The sequence below is a fragment of the Aulonocara stuartgranti genome (genome assembly GCF_965226115.1).
Source record: "Aulonocara stuartgranti genome assembly, chromosome: 1".
Lineage (NCBI taxonomy): Eukaryota > Metazoa > Chordata > Actinopteri > Cichliformes > Cichlidae > Aulonocara > Aulonocara stuartgranti.
Genome location: NC_138939.1, coordinates 20,048,029 through 20,074,969, shown reverse-complemented (window position 1 = coordinate 20,074,969; position 26,941 = coordinate 20,048,029). Strand labels below are relative to the sequence as shown.

Sequence of the window (26,941 nt, the reverse complement as noted above, 5' to 3'; positions counted from 1 at the left end):
AGCATTGCTTCGTATCTATTCAGTAGATTCACCACATCAACTTAAAGCGTGATAGAAAGTTAATGTGTTCATTGCATAGACAAGGGCTAGGCAACTCCAGGCTGTGTTGGATCAAGGACACATCTAAAACCTGCAGGACACCAGTACTCGAGGCCTGGACTTGCCTACCCCTGGCATAGACTGTATCTCTATGTATCACTACTTGTTTCTGCTGCCCTCAAGTGGCAAAAATGAGTTACTTCAGATTAAATTTCACGTCTGTGAAATACCAGTATTAGAATTTATCCTTTTTATTTTTATTAATGTTCATCTTTAACATATTTGTAAAGTTGTTTTTTTTTATCCCCATCCTTTAATTGTCCAATAAAAGAAAAACAAAACACAATTTTTAAGTCTGATTTATAGGTTGCAAATTGGCAAGAATTGAGTACAGTCAAATCTGGATTGTGAGGACTCATTATTGACAGTAAAGTAGTGTCTCCACTTTTCATTCAAATTTATGACCAAAGCATAAGTAATTAATAATCTGTTCACTGCTTACTTTATTCAAGGGCCTGTGGTTTGTTATTTTCTTGACTGTGGTTCCTGTTGAGTCATGAAGCTCTTTCTGTTCCTTCCTTGCAGAATGCGGCCAGTTGATGGAAACTCCTGGAAACACGCTGTCAGATCAGATAATAGCAATCAGCCAGTCTGGTCAGAACCAGAGAGAGAGTGAAGCGCACATCCAGTCCCTGCTCAGCCAGTCCCTCTCTCAGTCTGGCACTGTGCCGAACACCATGTCTGCCTCTCAGAACATGGAGAAGATTGACGATCTGCTGGTCAGCCTGCAGGAGCCGGGCAGCAACATAACTCGTTCCTACTAATTGAATGCAGGTTTATAACTTTTTCTTTCTTTAAAAAGTTTTATATGTGGAAAGATTGTAAAAATTTGTAGGTCCAAATATTGTCTCTTAGGAATTTTATGTAAGTTAAACCTTTAAAATTAACCCTCAGTGATGTGTTTATTTGTGGTCACTTCATGTTTTGTTTTTTTCTGAACTATATGCATATGATTTGGTCTTCTTTTAAGGGTGTGTTAGGAAAGAACAGTTAAGATGAGCTAAAGATTTTATAGTGATCATGAAGATAAAGTGGACAAATTAATATTCGGATAACTAAAAGAAATGAAACATAAACATCTCTAACTCAATGACTGAATGGCTGAAAATGGCAATGGACTCCAGAGAAGGAAACTTCCGTGAAACTTTGAAAGATGTTGAATTTAGACCTCGGGAAAGACACTAACCAGCAATCCTTGGAATTTGTTAGAGTTCTATCTGTAAGTAGAATTTCACTAATGTTATTTGCAGTATCTTTTAGTTCTTGTGGTGTTTTCACAAATCACATTCTTTTTTTTTTTCCTTTTTTAAAAACTTTTGTATTTTGGTTGCACGGAGCATGTATTGTGTGACACAGTGAGAGGAGTGCGGTATGTAGGGGTTGAAGGGGTTTTAGTTCAAGGACCACATGAAATCAGTTTGATTTCATTTCAGTGGGTGTTAGGGCAGTTCAATCACTGAACTTCAACTTTAAAAAGTTTAATAAACATAAGTTAATGAATCCTCCATTTTTCAAAAAGAAAACAAGAACCAACAGTCTGAGATGTTTTTGGTTTAACCTCAGTGTAGCATGACAGGCCATGAGTTATTTCTTTTTCAAGAGGGAGTTGGTTTAGACAGCCACTCTCATTAGTTGGATGATTTTTAATTACTTTTAACTACTGCTATTAAAAAAAACAACAGACTGAAGAGACCACAGATTGTGCAAGTTCTACAGTTTGTTAAAGTCTTTGAGTGGGCTGAATTGGCTCCTCTGCCCTCATGTTTGACACCCCTGGTAGGTAGCTTCGGTTGAGTCATGTGATCCAACAGTGTAGAAAATGTGAAAGAAGGCTGGAGCAGGCAGAGAAATGAGAGACAAAGGACGAGCTGTAAAAACGAATACACACTAATCTTATGTAATATCGCAATTAAGTTTTGTTTGTTTGTGGGTAATATTTCATTGTTGTAGCAGCAAGCTTGCACCCGATAGTGTAAATAAATCCGCTTTAGTTGTCTTTGTCACAAAGTGACTTTGGTTTCATCGATGATGGAAGCTCAGATGCTCACTAGGTGTGCTGTACTTTTCTGTGTTATATTTTGCTGCAAATCAGTCTTGTCAAGGCCAGTTGAGTAGACTGATGATGTGAAACACACACCAGTCAGCCACAATAATAAAACCTTCAATAGTTTAATGCAGTTTATCGCCCCGCTGGGAGAACTTGGTTCCTGACATTCATGAGGATAACTGGACCTGTTGTTTGATCAGCGTAAATACAGCTCAAGGAACATCACGCTTCCCAGATCCCAGTGATGTCAAGCATCGACAGTTTGAGCTGGAACAAGCCTGGTCTACGGACTCCTCAATTTACTACCGACCAAGTCCAGAAGGATCCTCGCCACCAGAGATCAGGACTCCGCCAGAGGTGTTCTTGAGGGACCCATGCAATATTAGGAAGATGGGTTTTAATGTTGTGGCTGATCAGTGTCTTTTTGAGTATGAAATACTTTGCAGTATCCACCACAGTGTACAGGCTTTGTAATGACGGCGTGACAAAATTTAAGGCATTAAAAAAAAAAAATCATCACCAGGAGGCAGCAAGTTTGCCTGAAGCTGCCTCTTCTGCATTGTTTACAGTGAATATGAATATGGATCATAAAAACAAATTACCACGAGAGTCTGATTTAAGCCAGTATCGCTAAATGTGTCCAAATTAGTTACTGTATAACAAAAATGTTTTAGAACAGTGTGAATTTTTGACATCTATGTTACAACTGTCACTGTTCATTCACAGAAAAAGCTAAAACATTATTAGTCCTTTATTTTATTTATCCAGGTAAAAATTCTCATTGAGATTAAAAATCTAATTTCCAAGAGAGACCTGGCATCGTACTAACATATTAGAATCCTAAAAGCTGTGCTGGAAAACTGGACAAATCAGGAAAAACTTACATTACCTGCATTAAAATGTTAAATGCTAACTTCAGATGACCTATATCTCGTATATGTACATGCACCTAGAGCAGAATATATTATATGTAGAATATATATATTATATTTTTATTGTGTGCTTTAGTGTCATTTTGTTGGTGTCATTCTGCGGCAGGCACGCATGAACAGGAGTAGTAGTCTTTTTTCTTTTTTTTAAAAGCCTTTCCAGCAGGTTATTAATGTGATTGATTCAGTGAATGTTGAAAAAGCAGCAGCATTCACTAATGCTACTGCACATCTCATCCAGGATAGTGTAGTAACATGCACGAATAGAGCCCGCTACGTATGTTTTCTTGTAAATGGATACTGTACAGTTTGGATACTGTACTATACAGTTCATGTCGCCGTAAGCAGTTTGCCAGTGACCTCTGGACCAAAGGTTGACTCAAATCTTGCTCTGAATGAATCCAGGAATGATGGAAGGCCAGTTTTATGGCTCATGAGTTTTTATTCTCTTTTTACAGGCTTGCATTTTAGCTTTAAGATCAGCGTAGTTTTTTTTTTCTCTTCCTTTACAGAATTTACAGATTTTATTTTTAGATATTGTTCTACTGTTCACGCTTTCCCCCTCAATGTCATGTCTAATTTCCCTTTAAAGTGTGTGCACGAACAAGGTGCTGGTCTCTGATAGGATCGGCCCCGTTTTACGCCTCGTTGTTGCCGTGTTTTCTGTGTATAGTTTGTCAGAAGTACATCAACGCCGCTACATTTTATACGCTTTCAAATCTGATTTAGCTGTCGGTTAGGATGGAGACGATGTAAACAGGGCGTAAGTTGGAAGAGTTGGAGTGGTTTTTAAAGGGACCCGATTCCTGAAGAAAACCCGTCTTTGGAGAAAAGAGCTTCCTGAGACTGGCTTTCTTCAATTTGTGACTTTGTTTAATAACTAATATTTCCAGTGTTGAATATTTATGATTTAATTTCCTTTTGTTTGTAGATACTAATTCTTTTTTTTTATCAGTTTAGTACTTGTGCCTCTTTTCAGAGAAGTATATCTTAATTTATTTGTGTGTTGGTTAGTCTCCAAATTGTAATCGCAGCTGTGTTTCTAACTTCGTGAATGACACAGTTCGTGATTCGGCAGCCACCCCCCAAAGAGACACGCACACATGCTGATACAGGCACCTTGCGATGGATATTTCCGTGCACAGTTCCTTCTGTGACTTGCAGAAGTTGTAGTTACACCTTTAAGCTGACGTCACATGTTTATTTATGGTTTGTAATTAGACCGAAGGTCCGATGTGACCAAATACTTAAAAACAGGGCAACAGTATTTTTACAATGAAAATCATCCTAAATGTGCATCATGGTTGTAAAAGTGTCATTTTGAGACACAGTGAATGAATGGTACACATAAGGGGGAGGTGATTACTTTTTTTTTTTTGGGGGGGGGGAGTAGTTTCCTCAGTTGTGTATATTATGTGTAATTGTTGATCAGATATGAGTGTGTTTCCCTCATTTACACCGTCGTGTATGGAAAACAAGAGGGAGGTTTTTGTTTTATTTTGAAAAAAGTTCTCGTTTTTCTCATTTTATTTAATTTTCTTTTTCAGTAGAACAAGATGTGGTTTTCTTTTATTATAACCTATTAATATTATGTCAGCAGAGTCACACACATTTTAGTTGTTTTGTGTTTTTGTTTTTGTTTTTTGTTGGGTTTTTTTTTACCATATACACTGCTTAAAACACCCATAAAGATTGTACACGTGCCTTAACGAGATGTTGTAGCAACAGTCAGATTGACGTTTTACCATATCTGCTTGTTTAACACCTCGCTGGCCTTACCGGGGATGGTTAGTCCTTATTAAATAGAATGTTTCAAGCCATAACACTTTGAGTGCGCTTTAAGTGCTCGACAACAGTGACCAGATAAATGAGGTTGTGGTGGATTCATGTGTTGTGCAATTTGTGTCATATCTGACTTGTTTGTACTGAAGTACCCATTGCATTTATGTTGTTCGACACAGATGCAAAAAAGATTTTTCTCTGAAACTGCTATGCAGCTAATAAACCTTTTTAAATGTAGATCTATTACTTTTTGAACATATATTTTTCTATATAGCCTCTCCCATTTTTAGACTAAAGGAGAAACCAAAATAGATGTTCTTTGTTATTTACAATTTCTGCCTGGTTTTAATTCTGTTAGTCAAAATGCTAACTTTTCAGCAACAATTAAAGATGCTTTCTTGTGTTTTCGTTGAGACAAGGGTCACAAATGTGTGTTTTCTTTGTTCCCATCTTACTTAAAGGCTTTGTTAGGAGATGTGAGTCATACCTCCGTCTATACCAGTTGTTTACTGTGCAGTGGTTCCCTTTCTTCTGATGTCCCTCAGGGCATCCTGTTAAACAGGATGTAATTTTAATTGTCACGAGTCATTTTGCTCAGATCTGTCAGACCAGTAAAAGGTGGTGCACACTAGGTTTGTTCTGCAATTTGAAACGGTGTGGATAATTATCTTTGCCACAAATTCTCTACAAATTGTACTTTCCATTTCTCTGCCATATTTAAAGCCTAAGTGAACCACTCTTCTAGTAAACATCCGAAGGTGTAAAAATCTTCCTTTCTGTTTCTAACCATGTGAACAACTATCAAATCATCATTACCCAAAATATTAAAAAAACAAACAAACAAATAAATAACTTTTATATATCTGGCTTTTATTGGGACATTTTTACTCTTGCAATTAATTTTCTGTTAAACTTGCTGCTATCTGTAATAAATGTATTTACTTTAAGTTCTAGTTGGGTTTTTATTTCATTTTTCTGGTGTAAAACTATTACTTGGTTATGAGAGGAGGACACGACTTTTATTAGTTTTAGTTTATTATTTGGATGCCTTCTTAACACAAATTAGGTATTCCTAGTTTTGTGTTTGTTTTTCCACACTGGCTTTATGTAGATTATTTTCTGATGAAACATAGGATTATGTTTCAGAAAATAATAGTAGTATCATTTGGTATATTCTTACCAAAACACCCTTTTTTAATGAAATAAGTAGCAACAAAATATCAGATAAAGCAATCTGTAACTGAGAGTTAATTTATTTATTGCGCCTAATGGAATAAAGTCTGGCAAAATCGTTTTTAAACGTTTCTCCTAAGCGTAGGATGGAGGGAGAATAAACTGGACCTACCTTATTCCAGCTTTAAATGTGTTGAAAGATGATATCAATTAAACTACACGCATTCGTGCAGCATGAAGGCGACAACATACAAGTTATGAAACATTTCAGTTCATGTTAGATTTCAGAACATTTAGTAATATTAGTATGCAATTAAATCCCGATTTATGTATTGATTTATTAATAAATAAAATAGAATATAACAAAAAAAAAACAAAACCCCAGCACTGACGATCTGTCAGCTCTCCACATTCAGCAGGCCGTAATTTGGGGCCCACCTTGTGACGTATCCTTGGACGTTTCAGTTTTCTGGTTTCCGTCAGTCCTTTGAACGCACCACTCAGTTCTCGCGTTTCTGCGGCGCACGCATGTCAGTTTCTCTTTCTGTGCGCTGCATCAAGAACATGGCAGACGTGAAGACGGTGGACGGAGACAAACTCAGCAAAAAGTGAGCTTATTCGTTTCTTCTTTCGCATTTTCACCGCTCTTTACCTCTATCGCTTTTGTCACATCGTCCAAGATTTTTTCCTTTCGACAGTTATGGCAGTTCCAGTTTGGCACCGCAAAACATCAGGTCAGAGCGTGAAAACGTAGTGAAGGTCCCGTATTGAGGCAACGTACTAGCCTACATACCCCAGAATTCAAGTCGTGTGTGTTTCTGGTAGTTGCAGTCCTAAATTTAATTTAAGACCAGTGGCGAAAGTGTCTCTTGTTGACGTGTGAAACTACAACATCCACAATACATTGTTAAACGACTTCGATACATCGTGCAATCGCGTGGGCGTCTTATATGTGCAGTTATAATTTTAGCGAATGATGGTTTATCGGGTGAAACTATGTATGCTGATTTGTTTATTTAGAAGGACGCTCTGTTTAATATAAAAAATCTTAAATAAAGCCAAGCGCATGTTACTTCGTTCTTCCAGATCATCTTTGTTTGCCAAGAGTAAAGCTGTAGAAAGTGAAACCGGAATCTAATTACAGGAAGTGTAAAGCTAATTATATAAAAATATATACTTGTTTACTTGTTTTGATCTTGGAGGGTCTTGCCAAATAGGAGGGTTCTATCAACCCCAGCAGGATGTAGTTTTGCCTGAAGGACAGGGCAGAGACAGCCTTCATATACTGTACACTGTCTTTGTATATGTCTATTTTCTCAGGTCTGTCTGCTGACTGTCGTAGTTCAGCATGCTGTGTCTGGTCAGGGCAGCCAGGCAGCAGCTGTGCCAAGCCTGTGGGGTCAGGGGACAGTGGTTAAAATATGCGCCCCCATGTACAGCTGCAAGCCCAGCTCAGAACCGCTGGAGAGGTGACAAAAGGTTGGTGGCTTTTCCATTCCAGTGCGGAAAACAACCAACCTTTTGTCATTAGAGCTGATGTGTTCGTCCGTTTTGCATGAATATTTGTTGTACCTCTCTGCTAGTAGAAAATCATGTTGTCCTTTTGTTTTGCTTTTATTTATTTTGGTTACAATAATAGAGTAGGTTATATGATGTGACTTTTTGGCTTTTTTGAATTCCAAAAGATATTTGTTTTTAGTTGCAAATGCATCATAAGGGCGAAATGTGGTATCCAACCACTGATTGCTGTTTTTGTTTTTATTCAGTGAGCTGAAGAGGCGAATGAAAGCAGAGAAAAAGGCAGCTGAGAAAGAAGCCAAGGTTAAAGAGCAGGTGGAGCAAAAAAAAGAATCAAATGACCAGGGAACAGAAAATGCCTTGGATGAGGAGACGCTTGACCCCAATGTGAGAGTTTTGCGTAGTTATTTTACCTCAGTGCATATATATATATATATATATATTAAACCCTTTTTAAAAACATATATTAACAACAAGAACATCTGTCTTTTCCCATGTAATACAGCAATACTTTAAGATCCGCACTCAGGCCATCCAGGAGTTGAAGGGCACAGCGGAGGACCCTTACCCACACAAGTATAATGTGGACCTGTCGCTTACAGAGTTCATTGAGAAATACAATCATCTACAGCCTGGAGACCAGCTGACAGATGTTGTTCTCAGTGTGTCAGGTAGTGAAAAGTGTTTACTATCTCTTTTTTTTTTCTGTGTGTTTGCACTTAATTGTAATTAATCCAAACTGAATATATGTTTGATAGGCCGCGTCCATGCTAAGAGGGCTTCAGGTGCCAAGCTGCTGTTCTATGACTTGCGAGGTGAAGGAGTCAAATTGCAAGTTATGGCAAATTCAAGGTACAGAAACAAAGTTGGGTTGTTTTTTTTTTGTTTTGTTTTTTTAGAAAACCCAAAGAGATTTCACCTCTTGACGCTGTGAATGACACACTCCCCATTTGGGAATTTGTTTTGGGTTTGCATGGATTGTGCAAAAGTAAATGTTACAGATTCATAATGATATATTTAAATTATAATGAGCTGATGATTTACCTTTTCATCAAGATTTCTTGATTATGTGATAATTATAAAATCTAAGGGAAAAAACTGCATTTACGTCTCCAAATAATGTTTCTCCTTACGAGGAAACTTCAAATTGTAGTGACTGATTTTCTGTGTTACCTTCTTTTTTCAGAAACTACAAGTCTGAGGAGGACTTTGTGGCTATCAACAACAAACTGCGCCGTGGTGACATCATTGGTGTCCGCGGTAACCCAGGAAAGACCAAGAAAGGGGAGCTGAGTATAATTCCCATTGAGATGACTCTACTGTCACCATGTTTGCACATGCTACCCCACCTCCACTTTGGTCTCAAAGACAAGGTAGTGACCAGCACACACTGTAGGGACAAAATTATTGGTCCATACCTCTTCATCTTTTAATTCATTTGTTTTCAGTCCCTTTACCACAGGCGCATGAAATATAACATCTAGCCAGGCAGGCTGCCAATTCAAGCGTGGTATTTTAATTGGATGCAGTCAGTTCTTGAAATTCATTCTGTCCCACATACAGTGGGGCAAAAAAGTATTTAGTCAGTCACCGATTGTGCAAGTTCCCCCACCTAAAATGATTACAGAGGTCAGTAATTTGCACCAGAGGTACACTTCAACTGTGAGAGACAGAATGTGGAAAAAAAAATCCATGAATCCACATGGTAGGATTTGTAAAGAATTTATTCGTAAATCAGGGTGGAAAATAAGTATTTGGTCAATAACAAAAATACAACTCAATACTTCGTAACATAACCTTTGTTGGCAATAACAGAGGTCAAACGTTTACTATAGGTCTTTACCAGGTTTGCACACACAGTAGCTGGTATTTTGGCCCATTCCTCCATGCAGATCTTCTCGAGAGCAGTGATGTTTTGGGGCTGTCGCCGAGCAACACGGACTTTCAACTCCCGCCACAGATTTTCTATGGGGTTGAGGTCTGGAGACTGGCTAGGCCACTCCAGGACTTTCAAATGCTTCTTACGGAGCCACTCCTTTGTTGCCCGGGCGGTGTGTTTTGGATCATTGTCATGTTGGAAGACCCAGCCTCGTTTCATCTTCAAAGTTCTCACTGATGGAAGGAGGTTTTGGCTCAAAATCTCACGATACATGGCCCCATTCATTCTGTCCTTAACACGGATCAGTCGTCCTGTCCCCTTGGCAGAAAAACAGCCCCATAGCATGATGTTTCCACCCCCATGCTTCACAGTAGGTATGGTGTTCTTGGGATGCAACTCAGTATTCTTCTTCCTCCAAACACGACGAGTTGAGTTTATACCAAAAAGTTCGACTTTGGTTTCATCTGACCACATGACATTCTCCCAATCCTCTGCTGTATCATCCATGTGCTCTCTGGCAAACTTCAGACGGGCCTGGACATGCGCTGGCTTCAGCAGCGGAACACGTCTGGCACTGCGGGATTTGATTCCCTGCCGTTGTAGTGTGTTACTGATGGTGACCTTTGTTACTTTGGTCCCAGCTCTCTGCAGGTCATTCACCAGGTCCCCCCGTGTGGTTCTGGGATCTTTGCTCACCGTTCTCATGATCATTTTGACCCCACGGGATGAGATCTTGCGTGGAGCCCCAGATCGAGGGAGATTATCAGTGGTCTTGTATGTCTTCCATTTTCTGATGATTGCTCCCACAGTTGATTTTTTCACACCAAGCTGCTTGCCTATTGTAGATTCACTCTTCCCAGTCTGGTGCAGGTCTACAATACTTTTCCTGGTGTCCTTCGAAAGCTCTTTGGTCTTGGCCATGGCGGAGTTTGGAGTCTGACTGTTTGAGGCTGTGGACAGGTGTCTTTTATACAGATGATGAGTTCAAACAGGTGCCATTCATACAGGTAAGGAGTGGGGGACAGAAAAGCTTCTTACAGAAGACGTTACAGGTCTGTGAGAGCCAGAGATTTTCCTTGTTTGAGGTGACCAAATACTTATTTTCCACCCTGATTTACGAATAAATTCTTTACAAATCCTACCATGTGGATTCATGGATTTTTTTTTTTTTCACATTCTGTCTCTCACAGTTGAAGTGTACCTCTGGTGCAAATTACTGACCTCTGTCATCATTTTAAGTGGGGGAACTTGCACAATCGGTGGCTGACTAAATACTTTTTTGCCCCACTGTATGTCACAGTCACCTATTAGTGGTATTATTCGTAAAGCAGAAGCATTTCAGCACTATAGCAAGTCGCCCCACAAAAGTGCTGAGGTGCATATTGTATTTGTAAGTCACAAATGCTTTGTTTACTCAGTAACCGGTGAGTTCCAAACCTTCTCTGGTATTAATATCAGCACAAAAATTGTTTGCCAAGAGCTTCATGCCATGGGATTGCATGAGAGAGCAGCTCCTGTAGCTGTAATGTGTAGGTGGTCCAGTACTTTTCTTCAGGTTGTATATTAAGGCAGTGTTAGTGAAACTAAACGGTACTTTTGTCGTCTCTTTCTTAAAGGAACTAAATCATTTATAAATGGGAGTGCTACCCAATTTAAAAGGTTAGCTTTAACAGCCAAGGCATTCATTCTTCAATTTCACGATGTGCTCTGCTTCAAGGCAGCGACAAAGTGCAAATGACACAAGCTAGAAAAATGTTCTACTTTACAAGGCTTAAATGTTACTGTGTTTCTCCAGTGTAGACCTTTTTTCACAGTAGATGTTACGACTTTTAAAGACAATAGTATCATTCACTGCAGCATAGTCATGTGCCACTTTCTTTACCTGCACTGCAAGTGTTGCACACTTGGACAAATGACACTTCCAGGCGTGCATGAGTTCAGAATCGTTCTCTTTACTTGCTCATTTGCAACTGCAAATACAAAACACAAGCACTTCAGTTCAGCGTAGCTGCGCTCTGCAGGCTATCTGTGCAGTAGAACACACACGACCATTTTACATATAACTACTGAACACGTGTTAACAAAGTACTCATTTACTCAGTATTTTCCCACCAATGTTCATATTACAATATTCTGCACACTCGTATGCTCCTCCAACTAGTATTGTTGCGCATGGAGACTACCCTCTCGATCCCCTCATTACATCATTTGCGATGTGACATCCCGTTTAACACCAGTTCGGGTACATCATGTAAATCACAAACTTCGACATTAGCGTTGTGTTCCATTAATGACAGTACCTTACTCTAATACATTTCTCATACGTCAACATCATTCTGTTTTTCAACACATAACTTGTGCTCACCTGCAAATACAAAACACAAGCACTTCAGTTCAGCGTAGCTGCGCTCTGCAGGCTATCTGTGCAGTAGAACACACAGGACCCCAAGGCTGCCCGATTCAGTGCCTGCGTGAGCACCACCCGTGGGAATCATCATTGATCAGAGTATCCTAGCTATATTGCCAGTTATCACAGTATGTGTCAGAAATAGTAATACAGAACTGAACGCATAACATAACAATGATAAGAATGCATGAGATTATGGAGGGGGGGCAATATCTATTACAATACTTCCATCTGTGCCCACCCATTACATGAGTCCCACACTAGTCTAGCAGCATTTGAGTTGTTTGTCTTAGTCTTATGATATTTATTCAGTGACAGTTAAGGATCACTTTTGTGTTCACTAACCAGCTTTGGCTGCAGTGTCCAATAAGCAGAAAGCTTTTACAGAGGAGCTAATATTGCTGTGAATGTAGACTTTAGCCTCTGTTAAGAGGAGGGAAACAAATATATCTGCTGTTAGAACTGCAGTAATCAGTATTGGGCTACAACAGTTCATCAACTAACTAGTTTCTTTTTTAATTCTCACAGCAAACATTTTGTTCAATGCTCTATTTAATCCACAGCTCTGTAGTGCGCAGTTGCAGCTGAAATAGACCTGCAGTAGAAATGTATTTAGGAGCAGCTTGTGAATAAAAGGTATGATGACGATGATGCTGCCATGGTTTAATATTAATAATGGACTCCCTTACTGAGAGGGTGACCTCAGATGGAGCGAAAAACAGCAGCACTTGTTACTATAACAACCATTAAAACTTTTACTAGAAAAAAAGCTGGCAAGAGTCCTTAAACAAACCACCTCTTCAGCAAGACCCAACGTGGAGAAAAGTGAACTTCAGTGTAGCTGCTGCCATCCACTGCCGTTTGTTTGATACAGCAAAACTATAAAACTGCAGAAGGTAAAATAAGAGCATATCTGTGCAGATGAACTGCTAACTTACTCTGATATAATCTTTAGGCATGCTTTCTGTTTGAGTGATACCTGCAGAAGACAGGGCTGAATCTGGTCTGTTTTCTTCCACAGGCCAGTAAAAGTAAAACTCTGCACCACTGACCCAGTGCTGTTAGGCAGAACTTATTATTAACTCCAGTTCAGACCTGCACCATTAGAACATGTTTTTGCAGCACAGGACAAAACCCAGTTCTAAGGATGCTGATGTGCTTGCTTTTATTCATTGCACTCTGACAGACACTCAGTCATTCACACAAAACACGTCCACATGAACAAACACCTAATCTAGTGAAGGCTGTTTTAATTTATGCCTTAGCTTAGATTAAATGCAATGAAAGTTGTTGTTTTTTTTTATTTTTTGGCAGATGTTGTAGTTCCAATTAAACCACTAGAAATATTGCCAGTTTTGAAATGTAAAATGATGGGCAGTTCATTTTAAAAGACCTTTTTTTTTCCCTCTCTCTTTTGAATAATGAATGTATTTTCCCAATGTGAATTCCTTCACTCAAAGGAAACGCGATTCCGCCAGCGCTACTTGGATCTGATTCTCAATGACTACGTGAGGCAGAAGTTTATAACTCGCGCCAAAATCATCACATATCTACGCAGCTTCCTAGACCAGTTGGGATTTTTGGAGGTAAGTTGGATTTGAACATATACCTAACTAATCTGTGTTTGTCTGTTTGTTTTTTGGTGTGTGGATTTTATAAAATAATGTTCTAATAGTTTGTATATTTGTTGAAACATATTGTAAGTTTAAATCTGCCGTGCTGATTCATGTTTTATTTTTCTGCTTCAGATTGAGACGCCAATGATGAACATTATTCCTGGTGGTGCAGTGGCCCGCCCATTCGTTACTTATCATAATGACCTGGACATGAACCTGTATATGAGGATTGCTCCTGAGCTCTACCACAAGGTAATGTGCTATCCCAGAGTCATCCATGTATGTCATGCTCCTCTGTAATTGTTATGAAATTATTATGAAATGCATCTGTCAGATGTGTTGCACTAACTCTTTACAGCGTGACAACTGATGTGATGGAAGAGATTTACAGTTTATTTCAACCCTGGACTCTCACTACACCTTACCACTAATAATCACTAATACTCTGAATCATTTTATTGATCTTGAGTAGATAGACTTCTGCTTACTATTAAATGTATTTGTTATACACTCACTGGACACTTTATTAGGTACACCTTGCTAGTACTGAGTTAGACCCTCTTTTCCCTTCTGAACTGCCTTAATCCTTCGTGGCTTAGATTCAATTAAGGATTAAGGTCCTGGAAACATTCCTCAGCAATTTTTGCACATCATTGATGTGAATCTTCCATTTCATCACATCTCAAAGTTGCTCTCTCACATTGAGATCTGGTGACTGTGGAGGCCATTTGACTACAGTGAACTTATTGTCATGTTCAAGAAACTAGTTTGAGATGACTTGAGCTTTGTGACATGGCATGTTACCACCAGTGGATGGGTACATTCTGGTAATAGGTAGGCAGTAGCATGTTGCTCAATTGCTGCTAAGGGACCCAAAGTGTACCCCTAAACCACCACCAGCAGTCTAATGGCTTCATGCTTTCGTGTTGTTTGTGCCTAATTCTGCAACTAACTTGTATTGAATTGTAGCATGTGGTCTTCTGTAGCCCATGTTGTCTGTTCAGAGATGCAGTTCTGCATACCTTGGCATATTGGTTATTCTAAGTGGTTATTTGAGTTAACTGTTACCTCCTCTCAGTTCGAAGCAGTCTGACCATTCTCCTCTGACATCATCAAGGCAAGTTTGACCAGAAAACTATAAACCATAGAGATGGTTGTGTGGGAAAATCCCAGTCGATCAGCAGTTTCTGAAGACACGAGTTACTGCCATGTGATGAGAATTTCCCGGTTCTGCGATACCTAAAGCACATCTGATCTTAATCAGTTTTTTTGATGTTCTAGTAAATTGGGTGAACCACTCAAAACTCTTAACCTGTATTTTTCTACCATAACTGAATTATATACACTGTCCATCATATGTTTCCCACAGATGCTCGTAGTCGGTGGCATAGACAGAGTGTACGAGGTTGGCCGTCAGTTCAGGAATGAAGGCATTGATCTCACTCATAATCCAGAGTTCACCACCTGTGAATTCTATATGGCATATGCTGATTACAATGACTTGATGGAAATCACGGAGAAACTACTCTCAGGTAAGTAGAGACTACATCGCGGCCATGTTATTTCATTGGTCAGTGAGAGTTTTCTTTCACACACAGTTATGACATTATGAGCTGTAACTCAGATTACCTCCTGATAAATTGAGTTGCATTAGAATATGTGACTTGATTTAAAACCTAAATGGGATTCGTGATTTGCTATTTGGCCAATGACAGTATAGAAAGCAGTCTTTGAAGCACAATGATGATGTTCTAAATGGCTTCATGAAAACTGATGTTAAGTTGATCAGAGCTTTCTCCTCAGGGTCTTTTCAGTTTTGTCACTTTGTTTGCTGCAGGAATGGTGAAGCACATCACTGGAGGATACAAGGTGACTTATCACCCTGATGGTCCAGAGGGACAGGCCTATGAGATCGACTTCACGCCACCATTCAAAAGAGTGAGCATGACTCATGACCTGGAGAAAATTATGGGAGTGAAGTTCCCTCCTGCTGACAGCTATGACAGTGATGGTAAGAATCTGTGAAATCTATAACAGACACTTCACATGTGAAAAATTACTGCTTCAGAAAAATGACTTCATCATCCTTACAATAGTTGATCATTAGGAAATATGTGTATTATTCTCTTGCAGTCATTTTTTTCCTTTTACTGTTTTCCCTTTTTTAGAGACACGTAAATTCTTTGACGACCTGTGTGCCCAGAAAGGAGTTGAATGTCCTCCACCCAGGACCACTGCCCGTCTCCTTGACAAGGTGGTTTATAAATTTACTTAACCTGTTATTCTTCTTTTTTTCCTCCGTTGAATCTGACTTGCTAATGGCTTTTTACCCCCACAGTTGGTTGGAGACTTCCTAGAGGTCACTTGTATCAACCCAACATTCATCTGTGATCACCCACAAATCATGAGCCCTTTAGCAAAATGGTGAGAAATGCTATCTTTAGCCTTCATATTTATTTAAAATGGCAATGTTCAGATTTATACTGACACTTCTGACCCTTCTGTTACAGGCACAGAACCCAGAAAGGGCTAACTGAGCGTTTCGAGCTCTTTGTGATGAAGAAAGAAATCTGCAATGCTTACACTGAGCTGAATGATCCGATTAGACAGAGGGAACTGTTTGAGCAGCAAGCCAAGGTGTGTTTAAAGGATAATATGACCTGTTTCACTTCTACTTCAGTGCACTGTCCTGTTCCTGGTGTTCTGTCTTTATGCTGTGATGGTATTGCATGTCAGTGATTTGAGGTGGATCTTTTTCAGGCCAAAGCTGAAGGGGATGATGAAGCCATGTTCATCGATGAGACCTTCTGCACAGCTCTGGAATATGGTCTGCCACCAACTGCCGGATGGGGCATGGGCATCGATCGTCTCACCATGTTCCTCACAGACTCCAACAACATCAAGGTAAATTAAAGTCCTCATGGTGAGGATTAGAGATGTTCTGCTGCCTATTTTCCTAAACCAGGGGGAAAATTAGACTAACCAATTAGTCTTAAACTTAAAAAAACAAAAATTTGCAAACCGTTTAATGTCAGAAACTTTGTTAACAAAGTAATTAATTATTTAATCATGCTCGGCAATATTAAATTATGCTGCTTAACTGTGCGGCACCTCGCATCGTGCATTATGAACATCACATATTATAATCTAGACAAAGAAGAAGAAAAACACTTAAAGCAATGTCAAATATAATATGAAAACATGATACTACAAAAATGTTCATGTATTATTAAAATATGTAAAATTTACCATCCCAAAACCTAAAAAAAACTGTGACTGAAAAGTGTTATGTCGTGCATTATGAATTAGGCATGCTGTTCGAAAATTCACGAAAACCACTTAAAACCACTCATAAATTATCCATTTTCTTTCGTGAAGTTGGGTCACGGGGGCAGCAGCTTAAGCAAAGAAGCCCAGACCTCCCTTTCGCCAGCCGCCTCCTCCAACTTATCCGGGGAAATAATAAGGCGTTTCCAGGCCAGCCGATAGATATATTCACTCCAGCAGCACCTGTGTGTACTCCAGGGCCACCTCCCAGTAGGACGTGCCTGGTCTCGACACCCTACCCCGTAGGCGCTCACCTACGCCATCTGGTGGCAGATAGGACACAACTATTTACCAACATTTGGTATCAATTTAAATGTAAAGCAGTTAGATTAAACAACAAATACATCTGGTTCTGACTAGTGACAATAGCAACGATGGCTAGTCGGCTAGTCACTCACATCCCTAATGGGGATGCCCAATTTACTGCTGTTCTGAGGTGTTCAATAGGTTTAGGTTTATGTTTATATTTATATGCTGTTTTTTGCTGTCAGGATCAAACTAAAAATTTCATCTGTTCCAACTTCAACAGGTGAATCATTCTTAGTTCTGCCAATGGTTTCTTCTCTAATGAAATTTCTCTATTTTTTTTTTTTTGTGAAAAATTCCACTTTTTCTTTTTTTATTATTGCATTCAACCAGTTTTAAATTAATTTACATTTGGTGTTAGAGTTGGTACCCTCACTGTTTCTCCTGGAGCAGAATAATCACAGGTGTATGTTTTTATTACCCATAGAGTGGCTGACAAATGCATTAGACACATCTTACAAAAGCTTGTTTAAAACTAAAAATTTCTATCATGTATTTCACAAATAACAAATTGAATTTATAACTGAATTTGAGGACTGGAAATGAATTAACATCCAAAAAAGGAAACTGATTTTTTTTTTTCATTCATGGATTCAAGTAAATACCTGTAATTTGGCATCTCAGTCAAAAAAATAAAAATATGCTTATTTGTAAAATAATAAATATTAAAATTCATGGCTCCAGTTTGTTCAGTTCAGTTCAGTTTTGTTTATATAAACTAAATCACAGCAAACGGTCCCCTGAAGATGCTTTACATTGACGTAATACAGAGAAAAAGTACAGGATAACAACAGTAATTATATTTTACCATTAAAAATAGTTTTGATAAACCATACTTGATAAATTTGTTAAGTACTGTACATTTGACGAAGAGAACTTACATTATAGGTTCATGTTTTTATAAACTTGGCTATTTTAGTTTTGCTAAATGTATTTATTTTTATTTACCCTGGCTAATTTCGTATTTTTCTGATGCTAGGTGTCTTGGTCTTTTAAATCTTAATCCTTGCTCGTAATCATGTTACGTTAAAGGATGAGCCAGGGTTGCTTTTATTAGGGATGCTCCTGATGACTAATATCTAGTCATTTAAATTAGAGGGGGGGAAAAACATGATCATCGACTAACGTGTTCAGAAAACATTTAAAACTGAATACACTTTAAATGCACAAGTGAAAGATTGGCCAAATTGTTGTTTAGTGTGTGGTTAATGGTAGTTACTGAGACTACATTAAAATTATTCCCCAAAAATCAGTTTGTAGCCTAACTATGTAAGACAAAATGGTGCCTTTCTTGACTTGTATGTTTAGACTAAACTGCCCCAGAAAAGCACAGAATTGGAGAACTACCAAGAATAATGGGTTAATGAGAAGCTACTGTATGAACAAAACAAACGAGCTGCTAACGTCTGCCGGGCAGTTGTTATATCTTTGTGTCATGAAAAAGAATTCTCTGCTAACATTTTGTTTTTTCACCTTCACAGGAGGTGTTGCTGTTCCCAGCCATGAAGCCTGATGACAATAAGACAGCAGCGCCATCAGAGGGCACCTCTGTCTAATAACATGACCTCGGACCTCTCCTGCTATCACACCTTTGCAGGAGTCGGCATGAAGAAGAAGAATGAGCCTTTACCTCATTGTTGTCATCAGTGGAGTTTCTGGGTCTTGTGTTTTATCAATGTTAGTTTGTCAAATGATTGATAATTTCTGTCAGTAAGGAAAATCATCAGGTCTCAAATACACGTTTTGGATTTTCTGGGTTTTTTGTTTGTTTTTTATTCCATACACTTTCGCAATCCTGTCTGATCAAAATATACTTTGAGCTATTTAAAGGGATGCTTTAGGGTACAGCATATAATAACAATGTTCAAGACCCTCTAATGCTCAAGTCTTTTTACCAGGTCTACTTAAAATCCTTGTCTAAGTTTTTCAAGTTGGACTCCACAATAATCCTTTGCCAAGAGGTTTGAATAAAGTTCATATAAAGTAAACTGATTTCTTAAGTCTTGTGTATGTGTTTATTTTATTTATTTATTTTTTAACAAGAATAAACCTGTGCTCATAGTTTGACATTTGAATTTATACATTTGTTTAATATCAAGGCTCCTAAAATGTGGTATATTTAACTTTTTAATGTTTGGTTTTTCACTATAGCATAATTTGGCAAGTGAAAATGGATGGTAGGATTTAATTATGAGGGATTATTATTTTCAGTATTCATAAAATTTGACCTAGTAACTCAATGAACCGAGTCTGAAAATTGAAACGCAAATAATCTCTTTTTCATAAAGAATGTACTCATTAACCCAACACAGTAAGTGACACCAATGGAATCACAAATATTAGTCCATACAAAGCACTGTAGCAAACAATGAAAAGTTCAAATCCACTAATGAGCCTAACTGCATCTACTGGTGTGGTTATTCCCAAAAGTGTCTGTCATTGTGTTTGTGTAAACCACTTAGCTTTTGCTCTTTAAAAGAATCTCCAAAAGTTGATTCTGTTCATCTGGACGTAGCATTTTCAGTGGGAGAAATGTTTCCTCACTCATCCAAGTGACTTCAGTCTCAGCTGACTGCAGGTTTCCCCAAATTTATAAACAGTACATTTGTATAATAACTGAAACCAGCCCACTGAAGGAACAATGGGCTGGGAGGTCACCTTCATCATAATTATGCAAATTCTCATGACCATTGATCAACAACCACTGATCAATGGCCATGAGTCCCATTCACAGAGAGTTGGGGAATGGCTGCAATCACAGCATTGTAAGATGGTGAAAGATGTACCCTTAGGCCCCCTCCTCGATTCAGAGATGGTCTTTCCCTTTTCACGTAAATGGCCTCCTTGACTCCGCACTCAAACCAGCGTTCCTCCAGGATTTGTACATCCTCATCATTGAAAGAGTGTCCACTGGCCAGTAGGTGTAAATAGACTGCAGAGTCCCGGCCTGACGAGGTGGCTCTTCTGTGTTGTGCCATCTGCTTCGCCAGAGGTTGTTTGGTTTCTCTGATGTATAAATCTTGGCACTTAACAGCGTACACTATGTTACTCTGTTTGTGTCGGGACACCCGATCCTTGGGGTGGACCAATTTTTGACGCAGCGTGTTTTGGGGTTTAAAAGCCACAGAGGCCCAGTGTTTAGAAAAAATGCATCTCAACTGAGTGGTCTTTGATCAGTGGGCCTTGATCAGTGGTTGTTGATCAATGGTTATGAGAATTTGCATAATTATGATGAAGGTGACCTCCCAGCCCACTGTTCCTTCAGTGAGCTAGTTTCAGTCATTATGCAAATGTACGTTTATGTTGACCTGCAGTCAGCTGAGACTGAAGAAGTCACTTGGATGAGTGAGGAAACGTTTCACCCACTGAAAACGCTACGTCCAGATGAACAGAATCAACTTTTGGAGATTTACTTACCTGGATGATTGAGAATGCATCAAGACTCTTTAAAAGAACATTTTAAATATTTGTTTACATGCAAGAAAAGTTAGGAAATTTAAAATAAACGGTTTTGGAGGAAGGTTGGATATTGTTTCTCAATCACTTTGTCTCCCTTTTGGAGCATCAAGTGTATATACCCTACTATCTTGTTTTCAGAGTATTTTGTGTTGTTGCTCTTGGCTTTAAAAAAAGTCCCTTTTCATGGTAGATTCAATCACTGGAGCTCTGTGTATGATCAATTTCATTTTAAGTGTCACCAAGCATTGGCTGGAGAGGGTAAAAACTCTTCTAGCTTGTGCCTTTTGAAAGTTTAAGATTAAGTTTACCTTCAAGGGCAAAAACAAGGCCCTGCTCTGTTTTTCTCACAAACAGCTCTGAGTCAAGAACCAATGACTTTTAATCTCTGTCACCCAGACTGTGGTCAAGAGCCAGAGGTTTCTGCAGTTGGGAGCTGTCAGTATTGAAGAAGAAAGCATTTTTTCCACTCCCATAATGTCCTGCTTAAACAAACTAGGCCTGCTCATACATTTAAGGTACGCCTTGATGTCCCCAACAACACTTCTGATCCAGAAGTGTTATTTATTTTATTTATGCTTTTAAAGTCAAAGTGCTCACATGCAAATAGAGAATCAGCAGTTGTTTCTGGACCAGTTGAGCTCCGGTGTAGGTTGAGCCTCAGCATCAGCTTGACAACCAGATCACTAATCTTTTCCCTACAAGCCAGTGCAGTGATGCCAGAGTTATGTTCATACATCAGACACTGAGACACCACAGCCTTCACAGCTGCACAGTCCCAGCAGCAGTTTTTCATTTTTTTATTGAGTAATTCTGTTTATACCACTGCTTTATATACTACCAAAGAAACTACAAAATCATTTTATTATTCTCTGTAGTCATGTTAAAAAAACAAAACAACAAAAAAACAAAACCTTTCTCCATAAAATGTACAAAGCAGTTGCAGGAGCAAACCTGTGTATAGTTTAAATGTAAACAGCTCATCATAAATTCATGCTGCACTCACAGGAAACAGAATCCACATAAGTGGACTGTTTCACTGAGATTTGCACAGCTGACGAGTATCAACCTTTATATGGAAAATTATTTTTTTTTCATCAGGCAAAAGGTACTTTTGTTTGATTAGAAACATAGATTTTTGCCCATTGGATGAGCGCATTAATAGGAACAGTATAGTATAACTTATTACATTTATTTAAGTACTTTACTAAAGTACAGGTTAAATGTACCTGCACTTTATTTAGTATAAGTACATTTGCTTCTTCTCTAACATACTTTGTATGTAAATAGAGTACTTTGCGCACCATACTATTTATTTTACAGAATAAGTTACTTATTACTTTGCAGACAAACTGCAATTGCACAGATCAATCTACCCAGCAATACACGAGTAATTCAAACCGTCAGCAGCTGCAATGATCCAATAACGCATGAATCTGTTAAAAGTGTATTACTGGATTACTTGTTTTACAAAGTGGCAAGAAATATTTAAAATAAATGAAGAAATGCTTTATACTCAAGCAAAAATGTTATAATCATACTTCGGCTTTACAATCAAAATATATTTACACTGTTGTGAAGCACAACTTTTTTATGTAATAAATTTGTAAGACATAAGGAGCCTGATATTTTCTAGCATGTGATCACAATTCCCAGATAGCACTCATTGTTGTAGTTAGTTAATTTCAATAACAGGTGTTTAAAGTAATTTATAAATAAAATTTTAGTAAATATAAAAAGAAAACGTGTTTTTTTCACGGACTTGTTTCATGGACATTCTCCTCTTTTTTTTTTTCTTCTTTTTGCCATTGCAAAAGAAATTCTCAGAAATTAAAGTCTTGGGGTCACCACCACCTCATATAAAATAAATCCTGGAAACGCCCCTGTTAAATAGGCTGCTATCCGACAGGTAAATTTTACGCAGGCACTTGAATATGTCAGTTTTATTTCAAACTAGAAAATTGCAGTTATTGATATTACTGTTATCGCGATTATTGTTTTAATATTATCGTTTTATACATTTTTTTCAATAGAAAGACAGAGCAAACGTAACAGCCATGTGCCGCCTTATCTACTGTACCTAAGTAGAACATGTAAGCATTTTCTTCTGACCCCATTAACTTTGAATAATTAGCATTTCTTTTTTTAAGTGTGCATTCACTCACTTTTGAGAGCTTTTTGGCCCCGGGTCTCTCACCTCCCACACCGTGTAGTGGGATGGTGCGCGCTCTCGCGGTCAAGTGATTCACTTTCGATCAAACTGTGGCTTCACACTGAGTGAAGATGGCGATGAGAGCAGCTCTGCGGTGCCTGTCTGCAAACTTTTCGCCCAGACTGCCTCAGCTCTCGCAGGTTTCAGCGACTCGGCTGCAGTGGAGAAGCGGCTCCCCGCGGACGCTGAGCACGTCCTCGGTCCTGTCTGCAGGTAAATATAATACATTTAAAAAATAATAATAATAATAACCCAGACTTGCCAAATGAGCTGTAATGGTACTACATGCGGGTTGCTCACACATTCCTGCCTGACTGTAATGGGTGGGAATAAAAGGGGTCACACAGTTTGTGTCACTTTCCCACAGGGCGGCAGAGAAAAGCGCGAGGAAAGACAACTAAAACGTTGTTTTAACTTTAAAGAAGCTTCACAGACCGAAGCTTACGTGCAGATAATTAGCCACCACATGTTATGCTGGCTAAAGGGTTCAGACGGCCGTATATATATTCTCTGTGAGAGGAGCACGAGCTCTAAATTGTGATGGTGACCAATTACCCGAGTCTCGTGCAGCCAGAAGCAGCTTGTTAAACAAAAGTCAGTGCTGGTACTGGGCATGAGCTACAAATGGCAGGGGAGGGATGACTATCATGTAGCTTTCATTAATTCTAAATCACAGACACCACCCTATCAGATATCCATACTTAAAAAAATATTCCTGAAGCAAATGAGTTACCAGAAAGCGTTTCTTGAGCCGTTTGCCTTGGCAGTTACTGTACTCCTTAGCAATCATCTTGCATAGTTCACTCTGGTTTGAACTTGTATTCTTCAGTGTTGGTCAGGTGCCAACACTGGAAGCTGTTGAGCCATTACAGTTCTCTCCTGCAGGGTAAACGCGACATGAGGAGCATTGAATCAAAATGGTTCAGTGTTTCTTTTCAAAACTGCAGCTCTGTCAGCTGTGGTTAGTGTTAAAGCAGTGATGGTGAAAATTGAAGATTTACCAAGCCAAAAAACGGGGATGTGACGTCCGCACAAATGCCTCAAAGTTAGCTCTTGTAGACAGCACACAACTGGTGGGCTTCCCATTGATGTAACAGCTTGTCAAGAAATTGACGTATGCGAATCAAAAGCATCATCACTGTTCCACTGGTTCATACTGTTATAATTTCATCTTTAAACATAATCATTTGATCTGTTCCAGACTAATTCTCCTTTTGTTTTTCTCTCTGTAGCATTAAAGTTCACAGATAAGCACGAGTGGGTGCAAGTGGAGGGTGGTGTTGGCATTGTTGGTATCAGCAATTATGCCCAGGTAGGTTTGTCTTTCTACTAATTTATGGCTCCCGTGGTTCAGAGGTTTAACTATTACTATCTAAAAATAGCAATAAAATAGTCTGTAGAAAAATCTGCAGTGTGCACTTTAGAGCTGGTCTTTGCCCTCAACTGATGTGCTTTAACAGGCTAATTTAGTGCTTTTATGGCCAATGTTTGACACAATTGATCACTAGCATTGTGCAGGACTGGGCAGACACTTGGAGACATTCAAGGACTTGAATGTATACTGGAATATCTTTAAACATGAATCTAGCTTTTTAAAGAATCGTTATTACTGCTACCCCTTTTACACCTGACATACAGTGCTGTGAAAAAGTATCTGACCCCTTCACCTCTCTTTATTGTTGCATAGTTGCAACACGTCTGAGACTATCTAACAATCTGTGTAAATATTAAATGCAGTTTGATTTATTAAGGGACAAAATACAACCCAAACCTACCTGTGGAAATAAAAGTAATTGTCCCATAAGTCTTATAGCTGGTTTTTCCACCCTTGGAAGCAACACCTGCAATCAGTTTGCAATAACTGACACGAGGCTTTCACATCACTGTGAAGGAATTTTGGACAACTATTCTTTTCAGAATTGTTTTAAATCAGCCACATTGGAGGGCTTTGAACCATGGGCCTAGACTTGGAGGTCCTGATTCTCATTCCAGCCACATCACACTAATTTGCAGACCAACCCCAGTGAAAGCTGAAAGTTCTCGCTCGATGACTCTTAACAGAACCACATCATCTGCAAAAAGCAGAGATGAAATCCTGAGGCCACTGAACCTGACGCCGTCCAGGAGTTGGAGCCTTATTTCAGGAGTCATAGGATGCGAGGCAGGGTCCTGAGCAGATTACCAGCCAATCACAGGGCTAATGCAAACTCACTTCCACACCTGTGGTCACTAGTTAACCTAACAAGCTTCTGTGATCTGTGTAAGGAAACAGAAGCACGTGGAGGAAAGCCAGGCACAGGTAGAACACACACAAAGGCCCGGCTGATTGGGAGGTTCAAAGTAGGAGGTACTGCAGCAGAATGCCGTCTTTCTGAAATGTCATCAAATTCAAAATCTTTTCATTTTACCCATCCTTGCTTTTTCACTATTTCAATATAGCCTTAGGATGAGGCTTACAAAAGACTAATGAATCCATGAAACATCCATGTCTTTAAACTAAGAAACAACCCTGAAAATGTTTTTTGAATTCTTTCAGGGTTATTTTGTATTAATAAGCTGGAGGTAATTTAGTATAACATCGACAAGGTTGAGTTTCACATTTATGCTGTGAAAGCATTGTTAAAGCTAACTGTGGCAGGCAGCAGTTAATAAAAGTGTGACAAAGCTAAAGCCAAATTTACAGTATATTGTTCTGTTGCAGTACCCTCTACAGACTGCCAGCATTTTAAACCTATCTGGTGAAATCTTACTGTTTTGGCAACAAATTTCATGAACTGTCTAAAAGTAATTCCCAGAAATTGATTCCGTTCATCTGGACGTTGTGTTTTGTGTTTATCCTTCACTGAAAAGAGAAGAATTTGTGAGATTTCCTTACCTGGATGAAGCATGCATTAGAACAATTTAAAATAAAATGATCCATCCGTCCTCTTCTGCTTATCTGGGGCTAGGTTAAGGTGGCAGCAGCCTAAGCAGAGATGCCCAGACCTCCCACTCCCCAGCCACCAGCCACAGAGGCGTTCCCAGGCCAGGTGAGAGATGTAATCTCACCACACTGGGCCTGCTGTGGGGCCTTCTCTCGGTGGGACATGCCTGGAATACCTCAACCAGGAGGCATTCTAATCAGATCCCAGAATCACCTCAACTGGCTCCTTTCAATGTGGAGGAGCAGCAAGTCCACTCTGAGTCCCTTTCCTTCTGTGGATCCACCACCCCCAGGAGGTGCCGTAGGGGTCAGGCACAGGGTGGGCAGGGGTGGAGGCCCAGGCTCTGATTCTTGGCTATGTAAACTGGCTATTGGGACAATAAAATGATCCAGAACAGTAAAAACCAGACTGACAGTTTTCAGTACTGTGATCATTGAACACAGGGACTCTTTACTTTGAGCCATCCTGCTGTTGCTGACTGCTTATTAAAACAATAAACTGATTATAGTATTAGACCCCCCCTAAATAAGCGTTGTATTCCTACAGTGCTGTTAGATATTGAAGTACTGTATGAAGTTCTCTAAATCTTAAATAAAAAAAGATTCTTGGACAACCTCCATGTGGTTATCTATAATACTTTGTCATATAGTTTGTTTTGTCATTTTAGGAAGCATTAGGTGATGTGGTATACTGTGGACTCCCTGAAGTCGGCCAAAGACTTGAACAAATGGGTAAGAGCTGTGAATTTTTGACATATTTATCAAGTGATTGATTCTAGTCTTGAAATAAGAAGTGTTTTTCCTCTGTGTGTATATGTGTGTTGCAGATGAGTTTGGTGCACTGGAAAGTGTAAAGGCTGCCAGCGAGCTGTACTCACCATTAACAGGAGAGGTGACTGAAATCAACACAGAGCTGGCAGAAAATCCTGGACTTGTGAACAAAGATTGCTATGCAAAGGGTGAGCATTCACCACCCAATGTCGTACTTTGCCAGTACACTTGTCCTTGTGATTTCTCAGAATTGCAGGATAGAGGACAACCTGCCAAACCAGTATTACAAAGAAGTAAAATTACAGCTCGTTCTTTTCAGCAAGTACAGCTCGTGATTTTGAAATAAACAAACTCTTATCTTTCAGGATGGATAATCAAGATGACCATCGAAAAGCCCGAAGAACTTGATGGCCTCATGGATCAAGCTGCATATGATAAATTTGTCACATCACTTGAATAAAATTATAAACTCATTTTGCTTTGTAATTTAATCACA

The 26,941-nt window shown here is 39.1% G+C and overlaps 3 protein-coding genes across 10 annotated transcripts in view; all 3 read left to right on the top strand.

Annotated features, from left to right (window-relative positions):
- Positions 1-5,804, top strand: part of nfat5b (nuclear factor of activated T cells 5b) — a 41,751-nt gene extending 35,947 nt beyond the window's left edge. For all 7 annotated transcript variants that reach the window (XM_082534578.1, XM_082534581.1, XM_082534577.1 and 4 more), the window contains one exon: positions 625-5,804. In XM_082534578.1, coding sequence (XP_082390704.1) covers positions 625-863 — 239 coding nt within the window. In that variant the 3' untranslated portion in view covers positions 864-5,804. The remainder of the gene's footprint in view (positions 1-624) is intronic.
- Positions 5,805-6,528: 724 nt separating this feature from the next.
- On the top strand, positions 6,529-19,075 carry kars1 (lysyl-tRNA synthetase 1). 2 transcript variants are annotated; one of them, XM_082527155.1, is made up of 15 exons: positions 6,537-6,638; positions 7,351-7,509; positions 7,797-7,935; positions 8,054-8,219; positions 8,307-8,400; positions 8,735-8,921; positions 13,295-13,420; positions 13,583-13,702; positions 14,820-14,982; positions 15,288-15,461; positions 15,619-15,704; positions 15,789-15,874; positions 15,961-16,087; positions 16,211-16,354; positions 18,565-19,075. In XM_082527155.1, exons 2-15 carry the CDS (start codon positions 7,379-7,381, stop codon positions 18,637-18,639), a joined length of 1,818 nt encoding a protein of 605 aa, XP_082383281.1. In that variant the 5' UTR covers positions 6,537-6,638; positions 7,351-7,378; the 3' UTR covers positions 18,640-19,075. The 2 variants fall into 2 exon arrangements, with proteins under 2 accessions (XP_082383282.1, XP_082383281.1); XM_082527156.1 differs by lacking the exon at positions 7,351-7,509 and having other exon boundaries at positions 6,529-6,638.
- Positions 19,076-22,606: 3,531 nt separating this feature from the next.
- Positions 22,607-26,918, top strand: gcshb (glycine cleavage system protein H (aminomethyl carrier), b). The gene is made up of 5 exons (XM_082529841.1): positions 22,607-22,964; positions 23,984-24,063; positions 26,343-26,406; positions 26,502-26,633; positions 26,811-26,918. The coding sequence occupies exons 1-5, from the start codon at positions 22,823-22,825 to the stop codon at positions 26,903-26,905; spliced, it is 513 nt and encodes a 170-aa protein (XP_082385967.1). The 5' UTR covers positions 22,607-22,822; the 3' UTR covers positions 26,906-26,918.
- Positions 26,919-26,941: the final 23 nt, after the last annotated feature.

Excerpts from the sequence above, each read along its gene's own strand:
- kars1 (XM_082527155.1), top strand. The coding sequence starts at position 7,379 with ATGCTGTGTCTGGTCAGGGCAGCCAGGCAGCAGCTGTGCCAAGCCTGT. Across the intron at positions 14,983-15,287 it reads CACGGAGAAACTACTCTCAG|GAATGGTGAAGCACATCACT; the intron begins GTAAGTAGAGAC and ends TGTTTGCTGCAG. Across the intron at positions 15,875-15,960 it reads ATGAGCCCTTTAGCAAAATG|GCACAGAACCCAGAAAGGGC; the intron begins GTGAGAAATGCT and ends CTTCTGTTACAG.
- gcshb (XM_082529841.1), top strand. The coding sequence starts at position 22,823 with ATGGCGATGAGAGCAGCTCTGCGGTGCCTGTCTGCAAACTTTTCGCCC. Across the intron at positions 22,965-23,983 it reads GTCCTCGGTCCTGTCTGCAG|CATTAAAGTTCACAGATAAG; the intron begins GTAAATATAATA and ends TTCTCTCTGTAG. Across the intron at positions 26,407-26,501 it reads CCAAAGACTTGAACAAATGG|ATGAGTTTGGTGCACTGGAA; the intron begins GTAAGAGCTGTG and ends TGTGTGTTGCAG.